Source organism: Panthera onca, chromosome F2 (genome assembly GCF_046562875.1).
Source record: "Panthera onca isolate mPanOnc1 chromosome F2, mPanOnc1 haplotype 2, whole genome shotgun sequence".
Taxonomy (NCBI): Eukaryota; Metazoa; Chordata; class Mammalia; order Carnivora; family Felidae; genus Panthera; species Panthera onca.
In genome coordinates, this window is record NC_138356.1 from 67242609 (window position 1) to 67258768 (window position 16160).

The 16160-nt window shown below is 48.5% G+C and overlaps 1 protein-coding gene across 2 annotated transcripts in view; it reads left to right on the forward strand.

Moving 5' to 3' along the window:
• Window positions 1-16160, forward strand: part of FER1L6 (fer-1 like family member 6) — a 164766-nt gene that overhangs the window by 105381 nt on the left and 43225 nt on the right. For both annotated transcript variants that reach the window (XM_060611264.3, XM_060611265.3), the window contains exons 22-26: window positions 368-517; window positions 9917-10027; window positions 10290-10451; window positions 11623-11803; window positions 14340-14566. In XM_060611264.3, coding sequence (XP_060467247.3) covers window positions 368-517; window positions 9917-10027; window positions 10290-10451; window positions 11623-11803; window positions 14340-14566 — 831 coding nt within the window. The remainder of the gene's footprint in view (window positions 1-367; window positions 518-9916; window positions 10028-10289; window positions 10452-11622; window positions 11804-14339; window positions 14567-16160) is intronic.

The following is a 16160-nucleotide window of genomic DNA, read 5'->3' on the forward strand; positions in this document are numbered from 1 at the left end:
GATGGTGTCCTGCCCTGGAGAGCTTTGGGAATGCTTGCTGCCACCTTATTTCTTCTTTTCCCTTTCAAGTCTACCCTAGATAATCATTTTAACTTTCTTCCACTGAACTCTATATGCTGAGAAGAGAGAACCCGTAACGGCCTTGGGCCCAGAAGTTTTCCCTGGGAGCCCATATGGAATTTCCTGACCCCCACGCCTTGGTAAGGGGTAAGAGGCATTTGGCAGAAGAAGAGAGTGAGATAGTAGCAAGAGGGAGACACTGAGGCTGACGGCTTTGTCAAGATTATTTTTTAAAGTGCACTGATGCAGGTCAGAACCAGGTAGCTAACCATCGGGGACAAATTCCTTTCTTTTCTTTCTGCCTTAGGGGAAGCCAGAATATTTGGGGGCCACAGTGGCTGCTCCTGTTGTGAAGCTAGCTGACGAGGACTATGAGCCACCCAGGCTGTGCTATCACCCTATCTTTTGTGGGAGCCTCTCTGGAGGGGACCTCCTTGCTGTATTTGAACTGCTGCAGGTAAGTGAGCCAGAGGTCATTGGCCCCAGACATCTACCTCGTCTTCCCGGCCAGAGCATTTCCATGAAGCTGTGCTTGGCCACTCTCTGCTGTCCTGTGTCTAGAGGGGTCTCCTTCTCAGGATCTGGGAGCCGCCACTCAAGAATTCAGGTGACATGGGCTATTTCTAGAGCCCTTGTGCTGTATAGGTCAGAGTCCCAGGATGAAAACTCCTTCTGGGTTTGGCCAGCAATGCTTGAGCAGCCCTATATGCAAATCATGGAGTTCATACAGACCGTGGGAGGATATGAGGGAGGAAGGGAGCAAACTCGTGGGCACTTACCACGTGGGATGTTCAGTGCCTCATGTAACTTTCATCACATAGACCTCCCTCAAGCCTTTTGAGATAGGTGTTAGGATTCCCATTTTCCACACTGTAAACCGAGAATTAGTGCAATTGTTTGCCCTACTTCATCATTCATCTAAGACCTGAAATGAGACCTTTTTTTTAAGAGAGAGAGAGAGGCAGGCAGAGAGAGAGGGAGAGAGAATCCCAAGCAGGCTCCACACTCAGTGCAGAGTCTGACATGGGGCTCAATCTCACAACCCTGAGATCATGACCTGAGCTGAAATCAAGAGTCAGATGCTTCACTGACTGAGCCACCCAGCAGCGCCTGAACTGAGACCTTTCAAGCCTTTTGCTCCTTACACTGCATCACATAGTTTCCTGAAGACAAGGGAGCTCTTAATCAGTCCCACTAAGGCATAGGGGAATTTATGAATATGTGCCTTAGAAGCCTTTTCCAGAAAGTAGAGGCAGGATACTGGGGTGGGAAGCTGAGACTCTCAGGTCTGACTGTCCAGTGGAAAACCAAATGGGACACGGAGAAGACGTGGAGAAGAAGTGATGGGGCCCGGGGGGCTGTTTTAGAGACCATTGCATTCACTGAGGCAGGTGGCACTATCCCTTTGGGTCAGACCAGTTCCTCTATAGGCAAGCCTATTTTTCAGAAATCCCATTTTAAAAAGTTCACTTGGTAGAGAACCTAGAAGGCCAGCACTCCTAACACAGAGAGATAAGGGAGAAGGAAGGGTAAGAGAGTCGGATCCCATGGGTGTGGATCTCATTTCCACCACTTAGGTAGTACGTGACCTTGGGTAAGCTACTTAATCTCTCTGTTTCACTTGCAAAATGAGGATGATGATCAGTGTCCTGAAAGTGCCTGGCATGGAATAAACACTCAACTAAAACCACGTATTTTATTATTAGTAGTAATAGGTCATGTAATATTAAAGCAAAATGTCTAGTCCCACCTGCTTATTTCAGGTGAAGAAATTGAGCTGGGTAGAGAGGTAACAACTTGCTCAACACGGCAGGTCAGGGCCTAGAATCTAGGTATACTGATTGATCCCCCTGATTGCTGGGGAGCCTGGAAAGCATGATGGAGCAGGGATAGCCGAGAGGCTAGGCACCCTTGCATTCAAATCCAAAGTGCCCTCACCTGCAGCTGGGGCTTGAGTATAGCTACAGGGGGGCTTGAGTATAGCTACAGGGGTGAGTTCAAAGAATCACCCCACTTTGTGGTCTGGTTTTTATTTTTTTCCATTATTTTTTTTAGGGAGAGAGAAAGAGAGGGGAAGAGAGGGAGAGAGAGAAGGAGAGAGAATCCTAAGCAGGCTCCATGCTCAGCACTGAGCCCAATGTGGGGCTCGATCCCATGACCCTGGGATCCTGACCTGAGCAGAAATCAAGAGTCAGATGCTCAACCAACTGAGCCCCTCACGTACCCCAGAGAAGCACTTTTTAAGGATAGAATGGTTGCCTTAGAGAAAGACTGAGCTCTCTGTCGGGGGAACTGAAGCTAAGTGAACCCTAGGAGGACAGAGTAGTAGGAATTCAGGCATTGACTCCAGCCCTACAATGGCTGCAGCCTCGGAAGGTAGGAGTGAGGACTAGAAACGTGTTTGTCTTACAAGTCGTAGGTTCTAGGATCCCAGGATGACAAACCAAGAGAGATTCTAATAAAACCAGCTCCCACCAAATGGATGCGTGTTACACAGAAGCATTTGCTGTTAGAACTGAAAATGACCTTCGAAACCAGCTGGTCCCATCTTTCCTCAAGTGAAAGTCCTGGCAATTGTGGGCTTTCAACGACCGATTTTAGGTTGAAAGCAGGTAGAGCATGATAAATAATACTGTCAAACCAGTATGGAGGGAGTTTTGCCCTCCCCCTCACCCCCAGGTTTACTGAGATATAGTTGACATGTAACGTTGTATACGTGTAAGGTGTACAACATGATTATTTCATATAGCACGTATTATGAAATGATGACCACGATGGAAGTTAGTTACCAAATCCATAGCTATCGAACCTCACATAATTACCTTTTCGTGTGTGTCTTAGCAACTTTCAAGTATCCAAGTTAACTGTAATCACCATGTTGTGCACTGGATCCCCAGAACTTATTCATCTTATAATTGGAAGTCTGTACCCTCCAACCAGCAGCTCCCAATTTCCCCCACCCCGTCTCCCACCCCCTGTCCGTGACAACCACCAGCCTACATGCTGTTTCTGGGAGTTCAGCTTTTTTAGATTCCACATGACAGTGAAATCATACGGCATTTGTCTCTTTCTCTGTTGACTTATCTCACTTAGCCTGACGCCCTCAAGGTCCATCCATATCGTGGCAAATGGAGTTTTGATCCTTGTATCTACTTCCAGCAGAAATTCCAGTTTGATGCCTGTCCATCTAGAAGATCTCTCTCTTCACTTGCAACCTTCCTTTTTAAGAAAGAGCACAGGCTTCAGGCTCAGAGCCTTTAAAAAAGATCGACGTTACCAATAGGAACATTTCCCAAAGTCTCTGCTTCTTGGGACACCAGTCCAAATATAGAGAAAAGAAAGTATAAGAGATGTTTCACGGCACATAGTCCAATAACCTGTTTTGTTTTCATTGGTTTTATCTTTAAAGCTGCTTTTCATTTACAGCAAGTGGTACTTTTTTACTTAGCATCAGAAAGTTCCCTTTTTAAAAACAAAATATGCCTAACAAACATGTTCACTGGATGAAAGTACAGGCGATAAAAGAAGCAGTAGAGGAATGGCCAGCTTGGGAAAACCAGATCTGAGGCTCAGGGCTTAACCAGGCTGAGGCTCAGGGTCAACGGACTGGGATTCAGTCAGCTGCTCTTTTCAGGACAGGAAGCTGCCTGACGAGCTCTGAGACTGAGTCCCCTAGTCCCTCAGTGAAGGGCTGGGTGACTGATCCCTACAGGCCCCCTGAGGGCTTGGCACCCTGGGTTTCATGGTCCTTCCTCCCTCCCTCCCTCCATGCTGAGGACCCCCCTCGCCCTTCCTCCCTCCCTCCCTTCACGCTGAGGGCCCACTCCCCACCGTCCTCCCCCCTTCCCTTCATGCTGAAGGTCCCCCCTCAAAGATGAGGGCCCCCCTTCCCCCTCCTTCCCTCCCTCCCTCCCTTCATGCTGAGGGTCCTCCTTCCCCCTTCCTCCCTCTCTCCCTTCATGCTGAGGGCCCAACTTCCCACCTTCCTCCCCCTTCCCTTCATGCTGAAGGCCCCCCCTCAAAGATGAGGGCCCCCTTTCCCCCTCCCTCCTTTCCTCCCTTCATGCTGAGAGCCCAACTTCCCACCTTCCTCCCCCCTTCCCTTCATGCTGAGGGCCCCCCTTCCCCCTTCCTCCCTCCCTTCCTCCATGCTGAGGGCCCCCCTTCCCCCTTCCTCCCTCCCTCCCTTTATACTGAGGGCCCACTCCCCACCTTCCTCCCCCCTTCCCTTCATGATGAAGGTCCCCCCTCAAAGATGAGGGCCCCCCTCTCCCTTCATCCCTTCCTACCGCCCTTCATGCTGAGGGTCCCCATTCAAAGATGGGGGTCTCCCCCCTACCCCCTTCCTTCCCTTCATGCTGAGGGCCCCCCTCCCCCTTCCTTCCTCCCTCCCTTCATGCTTGGGGTCCCTCCCCAAAGATGAGGGCCCCCTTCCCCTCCCTCCCTCCCTCTCTTCATGTTGAGGGTTCCCACTCAAAGATGAGGGTCTACCCCCTTCCCCTTCCCTCCCTCCACTGCTGAGGGTGCCAGGGAAGATCCTGCTGCTTCCTGACAGCTGCATTAATTGTCAGAGGTGAGCAGCCTGGGAGATACAATTCATTAAGGTTTCATTAGGACTTCTCATTTCATTGCTTGTTCAAAAAGTAATTTGATCAGCGCGACTGTCTTAGTATGTGGATCCGGTACGTGCTGAGAAGGAAGAGCTGGAAAATGCCTTCATTTGTCACCAGCTGCTCTCAGTTTTCATCTGTGGGTGGTTTGCTTCAGCCTCTCCACCTCCATTACTGAAACACTTCCCTGTCTCAGAAGGATTTGGTAACCTGGCTCTTCCATGTCCAGACTGAATTAAGTGTTTCCATTTCCTTCCCCTACCCAAGCCCGCAGCCCCCTGTCCGTCCGTCCAGTGCTGGCTCATTGACCCCACTGTTCGCCACTGTTCTCTGCCTGGAAAACTCAGACTCCGCTTTCATTCTTCCCTTTGTGTGTGCACCCTTAGCCAGGCCAAGCCCGTCCTCGAATGGTTTCCATCTTCCCTGCTGCCATATTCCTCATCAGGAACGTGGCATTGGCCTCTTTCCTGGTCTTCTAGCTTCTTACCCCTTTCTTGTTCATTTCATCCTCCACATTCCTTCCAGAAGACAAGTTAACCCATTTCACTGTTGTCTTCAGAAATCGTCAGTGGCTCCCTGCTTCTTACCTCCAGAAACATTTCTTAAAGTCTATTTTGTGGAATACCAAATACAGTCCCTCTACACACAGTGAGGAGACACTTAGGAAAATGCTTCATATTATATCCCTCTTGGGGATTTGGAATATTTGGAATCCTATTACCATGGTAAACACTCAGAAGATCCAAACGTTTCTAAATGTTGTGACTATGAAACTCTGTGTGTGTGTGTGTGTGTGTGTGTGTGTGTGTGCGTGTGTGTGTGATAAGTCTTCATATCTCATGGAAAGGAAGGAGAATAGGAGAATGTCAGATCTCTGTAGCTTGGCATTCAAGCTCTCCCAAAACTTGTCTTCAAACTGCTTCTTCAGCCTCACACTTCCTCATATTACTCTGCATATCTATGGCCTCTTGATGCCAGGCCACTCTGAGTTCCCTGGCCTCACCTCACAGGTGCGTTCCTCTGTTTGTGGCCCTGCTGTTAGCCCATCCAGAAAGGTCTTCCCTCCGCCCACACCGGCTTCTGCACTGCGCTCTTCCATTTAAGATAATGGTCATCACCAAAGTTCAGAACAAGAGATGCCTCCTCCGGGAAGCTCTCCCCATCCTCACCTCAGTCAAATCAAATGTTTTCTACCATTCTACAGCACATTGCCTCTTTTTAAAATTCGGGCTATGGTAAGGCCAATTGTTTACAGGCTTATGTCCAGTAATCTATAAGTGTTTTGAAGGCAGGACTATTTCAATCATTCATTCATGCAAACACATGTTATTGAGTGTTCGTTATGTGTCAGGCATGTTCTTAAGAATAGGGGTACCTGGGTGGCTCTGTCAGTTTAGTGTCCGGCTCTTTATTTCGGCTCAGGTCATGATCTCATGGTTCGTGAGGTGGAGCCTGTGTTGGGCTCTGTGCGGACAGCGCGAAGCCTGCTTGGGATTCCCTCTCTCCCTCACTCTCTGCCCCTCCCCCACTCATGCTCACGCACGCCCTCTCTCTCTCTCAAAAAATAAATAAACATTAAAAAAAATGCATCAGTGAATAAAACAGAAAACTCCCGCCCTCATGGGACATATATTCTAGTGAGGGGAAGACAATAGAGGATACTATGTAAATTGTAAGGTAACAACAGTGTGATAAATGCTAAGAAGAGAAGGTAACGCACTGTGAGATGTGGAGTGGAATGTGTGTTGGGGGAGAGGGCAGGGTCAACATTTTAGGCATCCAGGGAAGCCTCACTGAGAGAGTGGTATTTAAGTCAAGACCTGGAAGGTCCTGGTGAGTAGGCCATGCAGGTGTATGGGCAAAGAGCGTTAGATGCAGAGGGAACAGCAAATGCCAGCCCCTGAAGCCTGAGTACGCCTGGCATCTTCAAGGCCCAGCAAGGACATCAGTGTGGCTGCAGTGGAGTGTAGACGAAGTCAGAGGAGGAAGATCACATGGAGTGCTGTAAGGAGTTTGGCTTTTATTCCATAAAAGATGGGGAGCCAAGAGAGGATTTTGAGCATCTGACTTATGTTGAAAACTATGGATGCTGGATTGAGTATATGTTGAAGGGGCCCAGGGGAAACAAGGAGGGCGACTGGGAGGCTCTTCAGGTAATCCATACTGGAGGACTGAAGAACTTGGATCAAGAGTGTAGCCATGAGGGGCACCTGGGCGGCTCAGTCGGTTAGCGTCCAGCTTCGGCCCAGGTCATGATTTTGTGTTCGTGGGTTCAAGCCCCCTGTCAGGCTCTGTGCTGACAGCTCAGAGCCTGGAGCCTGCTTCAGGTTCTGTGTCTCCCTCTCTCTACCTCTCCCCCACTCATGCTCTGTCTCTTTCTCTCGAGAAATGAATAAACATTAAAAAAAAAATTAAAAATAGTTTTTAAAAAGTGTAGCCATGAAAAAAGAGGATTCTGTGCAGTCCACAGGATTGACTGATGAATTGGCAGTAGAATGGATGAGAGTCCTCTCCACATCACACGTGGAAGCCAACACTAATGTTTCTCTCATAGGAGACCCTCGATACAATATTTTCAAACATGTTTCACTTGCTCACAAAAATATGTAGAGAAAATTGGAGCCTAGGACGATATTGTTTTCCTTGCACAAGGATTGAAATTCGCTTTTGAGGTCATTTGGGGCACTAGGAATCCTAGATCGCCTGAATCCAGCTGAAGAGTAAGATGGTGTGCATTTGAGCTTCCGCCTTTGCCGTTTCCGGTTGACGCTTGCTTCTAGGGAACTTGCACGTGCCTGAGTGTGCTAAGTGCCCTGCATGCTGTCCCCGACGTTCTTCACAGCAACCCACGAGTTAGATATCATGATCTTCGCTTCACAAAGATGACGGAACTCAGAGACACTGAGCAACTTTGCCAAGTTCACACAGCTAGCAATCAATGGAGGTCTAGACGGTACTGCCCACGGCACCAAAGGAGAGGGCTAATGCAAGTATAAATGATGGGCTGAGGGACCCGGAGGATGCAGAAGGGCTTCTGAGCAGCAGTGACTTTTCAGTCACTGATGAGCAGGGCTGGGACTAGGGCCCTGAGAGTGGCACCTCCCTAAATTTTGCTACCCTAGGTCTTTGTCCTGGCCCTGCATCTGGACCTCCTTTGAGGTCCTGAGATTTTGTCTCCACTGGGAAATTAGAGCTGGGATATCAGCTTTTGGACCAGCCTATTCAACCCACCTCCAATGCTTACATCTTGCCTTCATAAGGGTTCTTTTCCTTTTTTAAAGTTTATTTATTTATTTTGAGAGAGAGTGTGTGTGTGTGAACAGGGGACGAGCAGAGAGAGAATCCCAATCCCAATCCCAGTGCAGGGCTCGAACTCACAAACTGCTAGATCACGACCTCAGCTGAAACCGAGAGTCAGACGCTTGACCTACTGAGCCACCCAAGTGCCCCGTAACGATTCTTTCTCTTCCTCTGGGCCCAATTATAAGCCAGCAGCTGACCCATTTCCCTGTGAAAATGTCTAATTTTGGCTGGGAGCAGAGTCATTCAGTCTACACCGCAGTGTGGAGCCCTTCAAGGTCCGTGTTGAGCTCAAAGGCATCTGTCAGGCACCGTGGGACAGACCTTCTTCAGGACATTTTCCAGGGGCCCCGGATGAGGAAACATGTGGTACTTTTACAAAAGCCCAGCCAGGGGCCCCATCGATGCCACCACCACAGCTGTTTTGGGGCTTTCCCCCCACAGCTAGAGGAGCAGTTAGCTCTCTCGGGGAGGCCAGGTTTTGCAGGCTGAGTCGCTCACGGCCGGGCAGTACTGGGCGCGTGTCCTCGTGGCTTCCAGCACCTGTATGTCATCTGCTTCCGCAGCTTCATTGTCCTCGGCCTGTTTGGCCTCCACGGTGTCTTCTGTCATCTTTGTCAGAGCTTTCTTATAATTACCTCAACCACAACTGCCGTTGCCAACTAGACTGTGTCTGTGAAGAAATGGTGATACGTTGTGCTTTGCAGGTTTTGATGAGCAGTTAAGCTTTTCCAAGCATATGGAGCTGACGTGTCAGTCAGCCAATAAACATTTATCAGGAACCCACTGGATGTGGAGTTCTGCTCCAGGGGCTTAGAGATGAAATGAAGTAAACAGAGGCTTCCTCTTGACCAGGTCAGATAAGCATGCCCCATGCGTCTGACCCGCAGGGGGCTTGAAGGGTCATCTGGCCTGATATCTGAGGCCCAGAGAAGGGAAGGGACTCACACAGGGTCACACAGCAGGGCCCGGTGTCCAGGCTCAGTCCACTGCTTTTGGCACTAAGCTTCCACCGAAGACACACTGTATTCCAAGGACTGAAGGGTAGGTAGGAGAATGGCCACAGAGACGGGGGTCAAATCAGGGACGGATTTGGGGAAGATGTAGGCGTTAGGCCAGGTCTTAAGGGCAGTGTGGCATGCTCACTGGAGACTTGCCAAGCCCTTTGTGTGAGATTTCAGTGGGACACAGCAGTGATCCTTCCTGTAGTTTCCTTTTTTTAAAGTTTATGTATTTATTTTGAGGGAGACACAGAGTGCGCGTGGGAAGGAGCAGAGAGAGAGAGTCAGAGAATCCCAAGTAGGCTCCACGCTATCGGCGCAGAGCCTGACGCGGGGTTTGAACTCACGAACTGTGAGATCGTGACCTGAGCGGAAACCAAGAGTTGGACACTCAGTCAGCTCAGCCAGTCAGGGGCCCCCCTCCTGTGGTTTCTGTACGGCCAAGTGCATACCACATGGCACCTTTCCCTCCTGGAGGTCTGTCTTCAGAAGACTTCATTTCTGTTTCACTGATGAAGACGTAGTCTCTCCTTGACTAACTGTGAATCTCTTTTGTAGTAGTGCGTTGTGGGGGTGTGCTTAAGTCTCAGAGCTCAGAACCGGATCAGAGCCCTTTTCCGCCCCCAACCCCTGTCATTCGGTGACATGCCATCCTCTTGTGAGGACCTCCTCTATATTGTGGGCTTATCGAACGCTAAGCCTGTTAACTTTGTGGCACGTCGTAAGTGCTCACTAAATGTTGGTCACCTGGTGAAGGTATCGATGAATAAACATTGGTTAATGAATAAATAATCAAGTGTGGTAAAATGCCCTGTCTTGTCTCTACTTGACCCTGGAATCACTACTTTTGCCGAGTGAGTGTCGTGTGGGTGAGGCGGTGGCGTAGCGGCTGGTCTTCCTTGCCTCTCCCCGACCTTCTGACCAGCCCTTTGATCTGTGTGGTAGGTCCCGTCATCCGGGCTGCAAGGACTTCCTCCCGTGGACCCGCCAGATGTCACCCACATCTACCCAGTTCCTGCCAGCATTCGGCCAGTGCTGAGTAAATACCGAGTGGAGGTATGGTGCAGGGGGAGACTGACTCGTTCTTTGGGGCTAAGGAGGGCAGTGGTGCGTTGGTCTACACGCCTGCATTGTCTGAGGGGAGTGCGGGGTGGAAATGAGGCGTGGGTGATGGGACACGGCTTTCAGGGAGCTGTCCAGCCCGTCCCAGAACATACCGTAGTTCCCGGGGCAGCGGGTCTGACTTCCCACAGGCCGGTGCCGTGAGCTGGCTCCTCCCTGGGTCCCCGAGTGACAGCTCTGTGGGTCTTCCCGCCAGGTTCTCTTCTGGGGAGTCCGAGAAATGAAGAAGGTGCAGCTGCTCTCGGTGGATCGCCCTCAGGTCCTCATCGAATGTGCGGGCCGGGGAGTCAAGTCCTGTGTGATCCAGAGCTACAAGAACAACCCGAACTTCAGCATCCAGGCAGACGCTTTCGAAGTGGTACAGCCTCCCCTTCTCCTGCCCGCTCGTTTCCTTCATTTCCACAGAGGGAACCCCCGCTCCTTCACTTACTTGGCTTGGGGAGATGCTTTGCAGTTTGGGGGTGTCCACTACCTACGAGGCACAATGGTCTAATTTAGTGAAAAGCGGGGCTCTCAGGATGGGATGAGACAGACTTTTATTACTGCTGCTGTGTCGTTTTGTTTTTAAAGGTTCGGTAGATCAAGGCAGGTGACGGTGGTTCCCAGAGTGTGGCCCCCAATTCCTCAGCATCGGCATCCCCTGGGAACTTGTTAGAAATGCAGATTCCCAGGCCCCGCCCCAGTATTGCTGAATCAAAACTGCCGGGGGCTGCGGCCCAGAGCCCCCTGGCTTAACGAGTTCTCTGGGTGATTCTGATGCGTGCTAAAGTTGGCGAACCACTGGCCTAGAAGCTTCCTTAATGAGACTTATTTTAGCAGTTGGATTTTTAAAAAATTATTTGTACGTAGCGTATCAGTGGCTTACATGCAAACTTCTGTTTCTAAAGTGACGTTTTCTGACCCCTGCGTTTCTGTTTATGTCAATATTTCAACACACATTTTTGGGCTCTGATCTGGAACTAACTGTGAAGGTTTGCTTTGTGCGACCCAGTTAAGCTCCAACGGATGCATCTTCTAAATTAGTGGAGACTGGAATTGTGGAATGTGCACGGTGTTCACAAACCTTTCACTGTCAGGCCTCTGGGACCCCCAGGGGGGACAGAAGAGGGAGGGTGCTGGCCCGTCACCCTCAGCTCCATTTGTCATGCATCCACTTCTGTCTGTTTTCTTGGGCCTGGGTCAGTGTTCACTTGAGTTGAGAGTTCTGCTGGTAAATAATGACCAAACAGGCTTGAAAACTATTGCCATAAAGAGTTTGGCAGCCTGTGAATTTTGTAATTTACACCTGGAATGACTTGTTAGTGCCACATCCCTCTTATTATGGGTAATGATTCCCTGGCTTGGAAGGCAATGCTCTAGACTTCTGACTAGCTGCAGCGGTGACCTAGGGGGACAGAATGACAAGACAGGGACAGAGGGAAGATGGGTGCCTGGGTTGCTTTGGTTCGGTCCCTAAACAGGTCAGCAGGGTACCAACCGCTGGGCTCAGTGAAGCAGTGTCCCCACTTCACCCTGGCCTCTCCTCCCAGGAGCTGCCTGAGAATGAACTTCTGCACCCGCCCCTCAGCATCTGCGTGGTGGACTGGAGGGCTTTCGGGAGGAGCACCCTGGTGGGCACCTACACCATCAACTGCTTGAAGCAGTTTTTGTGTAAATCCAAGGAGCCCCTGGCCCTCACCTCACAGGTGGACGGAACCCAAGCTGAGCAAGGTAGGAAGTGCCTTCTAGATTTTCTGGAGCTTCAGACTCCAAAGCCGTAGTGCCTGCAGTGTTCTGCTATGGGACCGCACGAAGAGGATGCCCCACGGTCAAGTCAAGCGGAGCTTTCTGAAGACTTTGCTCCCACAGTGCCCTCAGCTCCTTTAGCTGCCAGATTCCAACTCTAAGAATGACACCAGGGTCAGCTCCTCTAAGAGGGCTTCCACGAATATTACTCCAGCTCCCTCCCGCCTCTGCTCCCTGACATTTTTCTTTGCTTGCTGTTACTTTGATTTGTTCCATTTTGGATCTCAGGGGCAGAGTTGAGTTAACTGCACTTCTCTGTTCATGCTGTGCAGTCATCATTGGTCTGGTCCAAGCTTCTGTTTCTCTGTTTCATACCACTGCCCCCCTGTGCCTTATTCCACATCCCTTCTCCCAACCCCCTGCCCACCACAGGCCCCACACTGCCCCTCTTTGTAAAATTCCAGTCCATTTAATCGACGTATATAATATGATGCTATAATCTTCATTTGGTTTCGTACTCTTTTTGCTCAAAGCTATGCTTTAAAACCTATTCATGTTGCTGCGTGTACATTAGCTTGTTACCCCCACCTGCTGATCTACCCCACACTGCTTTTCCTTTCCCCTGAGATTGGACCCCTAGGCTACCTCCACCTCCCAACTTCCACAAATGATGCTGTTGTGAATAGTGAGTGCTGCCCAAGGGAGGATCCTGCGGGGGATTTTCTTTGGAATATACATCCAGGAGTGAGATTACAGACTCACAGGGAATGTGCAGATGTAATTCCACCAAGTACTGCTAGAGGGCGCTCTAGAGAGCTGTGCTGGTCTACACCAGTCTACATTGCTACCATTCTGCACCTGGAGTACCATTTTCTTCTTCCCCAATACCACCTGCCGTTATCCAAATTTCTGAGTTTTTGTTTTGGTTTGGTTTGGTTTTTGCCCCTCTGCTGGGTATAAAGTAGTATCTCATTTTTATTTTAGCCTGATTGTCTCTGATTACTACTGAATTTTACACATCTCTTCACATGCTTTTGCCGTCTTGATCTCCCTCCTGTGACTTGCGTGCTCACATCCCTGGCTCATGTTTTATGTGTTTTAAAAAACATTTGATTTTTTTGTATATTCTAGATGTTAATATCCTGTCGATTATATCTTCTCCTAGTCTGATAACTGCTAACCTGCCTGTGGTCTCCATCTTTGAATAGAAATTCTTAATTTTAGTGTAATCCTATCCGTCTGAATTTTTAACTTTATGTCTTGCTCTTTCAGAATTTTGTTAGAAAATGCTTTCTTAATTCTTGGTCACAAAAATGTTGTTTTGTATTTTCTTCTATTAGTGTTATGTTTTTAACTTTCACATTAGATCTTCAGTTATTTGTGTTTGTATATGGTTTAAGATAGGGATCCTGCTACAGTTCCCTCCATAGGAACATCATCCCCCCACCCCACCCCCAAGAGTATCCTGACTTTCCCCATTGTTTTGTGCTGTCAGCTTTTTCATGAATCAAGTAGCCATACATCCCTAGTCTATTTTTGAGCTTTCTATTCTGTCCCACTGATCTTTCCAACTCTGTGCCCAGCACAGAGTAGATGCCCATTAAGTGTTTGTGGAATTGCATCTGCATTGAAAAGTTAGCAACTGGGGAAGAGAAACTCTGAAGGCCACGCAGCCATGGAGGAGCCCAGCTGGGAAATATTTCTAAGTACTGGATTCTACGGCACAAAATGGAGACAAGAGGACCCTTGGCAAGAAAGGACAGTGTTATGACCTTTGTATTGGATTGACAGTCCAGTTAAAAATCTCACAAAGTCCAGGAACCTACCCCTATGTCTTGACAAGCACATGTTCTCATGTGCCCAGAGTCAAGCTTGCAGTTAGGAGTTCACAGACCTCTGGAGCCTCCAAAGTTTCTTGGAGTTAACTGGCGCTGGGAAAAAACAATCCGTACAGAGGGTCTGTGTCCTAAACCTTGATATGTATTTTCCTTATGACCACAGTTATTTAAAATTAGTCTGAAGGATCAATAGTAAGTACAGCCATAATCGATTCCTGATGCCTTACATCATGATCTCACTTATCCCCCAGTGAGATGGGTTGGGGTTTTTTTTCATCTTTTCTTTTTCATTTTTATTTATTTTTGAGAGAGAGAGAGAGAGACAGAGTGAGAGTAGGGGAGGGGCAAAGAGAGAGGGAGGCACAGAATCGGAAGCAGGCTCCAGGCTCTGCGTTGTTAGCACAGAGCCTGATGTGGGACTTGAACTCACAAACCCGTGAGATCATGACCTGAGCCGATGTCAGATGCTTAACTGACTGAGCCCCCTAGGTGCCCCGGGTTGTTTTTTTTGTTTTTTTGTTTTTTGTTTTACTGTCATTTTATAAATAAGGAAAATGAGATTCAGAGATGTTACGAACTTGCCGTATTTGAATCTAGATCTGTTTGATTCCCAGGAATGGGTCTCTGAAATGGCCACCCTGTTTAGCAGCCCAGTTTCCTGACCTGATGTATTTCCATTTCAGCTGCTTCAGATTCGCTGGTAGCTGCTGAGCCCTCTGGATCCCTCAGCTCCTCCCAGGAGCCGCCAACAGATCAGATCTATGTGGATGTTGAGCCTCCTCCCACCGTGGTACCTGACTCTGCCCAGATTCAACCAACCAGCATGGTTGACATCCCTGACTCATCTCCTATGCTTGAGCCTGAACCCAAACCTGCAGACGAGGAGGCACCAAAAGATGGCAAAGCTAAGGTCAGAACATAACCCCTCTTCGTATTTACAAGGCTTTGCACTGGAGGCTTGATACGAATCCTCCCACCTGCCAGCTGTGTGACCAGGAGCAAGGAACTTCGTGTTTCTGAGCCTCAGTTTCCTCATCCGCAAAATGAGTATACTGATACCTACTTCACAGCATTGCTGTAGAGTCAGAGAAGTCAGTGTATATGAAATTCAAGTGCTAGTCAACTGTGGCAGTCATATTTAATTGAACAGAAACTGCTCTCAATTCATTAGCATGGAAAGACAATAGTTTCCTTCCTTATCTAGGCCTATTCCGCAAATATTTAGAACCTACTTTGTACAAGGACAAGCAAGACCAGAAAAAAAAAAAAAGCTAAAGTCTCTGGAATCTAAAGAGAAATGAGACTCCTCATCCTCAGCTGAGTTTCTGGAAAGCAAGATTAAGAAATACACAAAGAGCCATAAAACAAGAATGTGATGAATCTTTCTAAGTCCTAAGTTTGAGTGCAAAATCCGGGTGTATCAACCAAATGAAGAAGGCAGTGGGTTTTTTTTTTAAGTTTTTAACATTTATTTAATTTTTGAGAGAGAGAGACAGACAGAGTGTGAGTAGGGGAGGGACTCAGAGAGAGAGAGAGGGAGACGCAGAATCCAAAGCAGGCTCCAGGCTCTGAGCTGTCAGCACAGAGCCTGATGTGGGGCTCAAACCCATGAACCTTGAGATCATGACCTGAGCTAACGTCAGACACTTAACTGACTAAGTCACCCAGGATCCCCAAGAAGGAGGCAGTTTTAAGAAAGCTGAGGGATTGCCTGCCCAGCAAATGGTAAAGGCTAAAATGAAAAGCAGAGTAAGACAGATTCATGGATATTTGCTCAGGCTGTTCCTATCTTACCTATGTTCATTGTGACCCTCCAGGGCACCTCAAGGGGTTCTCTGCACCCCACCAGCATTGCACCTGCCACTCTATGTTGGAATCCCCAGTTTAAGTGTGCGTTGCCACCATAAAAGTGTGGGCCCTGCCAGGTCACAGATAATTTTTTAAAAAATCCTTGTGCCTCCTGTACTCGATAAAGTGCCTGGCACATTGAAGGTACTCAAGAGATGTCTGAGAGCAAACAGATGATGAGTATGTGATGAGTCTGTCGTAGGACCACTGTCTTCTCCCCAAATGCCTCCTTTCTGCTGTTTACGTATCGTCGTCTCTCCTACACTGCCTTACTTATGTTGTTGGTATCGCTGATTTGCACCCATTCGAATTAGAAATCATGCTAAAGGGAAATTGTCTACATGATGTCACTTAATCCTCACAACAGTGAAGGAAGCAGGTATGAATGCCCCCTAGTTGAGGACACTGAGAATCTGAAAATTTATATTAACTGCTCGGCAGCTAATGCCTTTTCTGCCATAGCACACTATTAAGATCCCCAAATGTGGGGATAGTTTCTCACTCCCCTTGGGTCCCCAGAGCCAAGCACAATATCTCACATTTCTGTGTTTAAATAATAATAAATGTTTGCCGAATAAATGAGTGAATGGATGGGTGGGTGATGAAAGGGTCATTTACTGAAGTGGTACAGAGAGCTTCAGCCACAAAATCCGCCC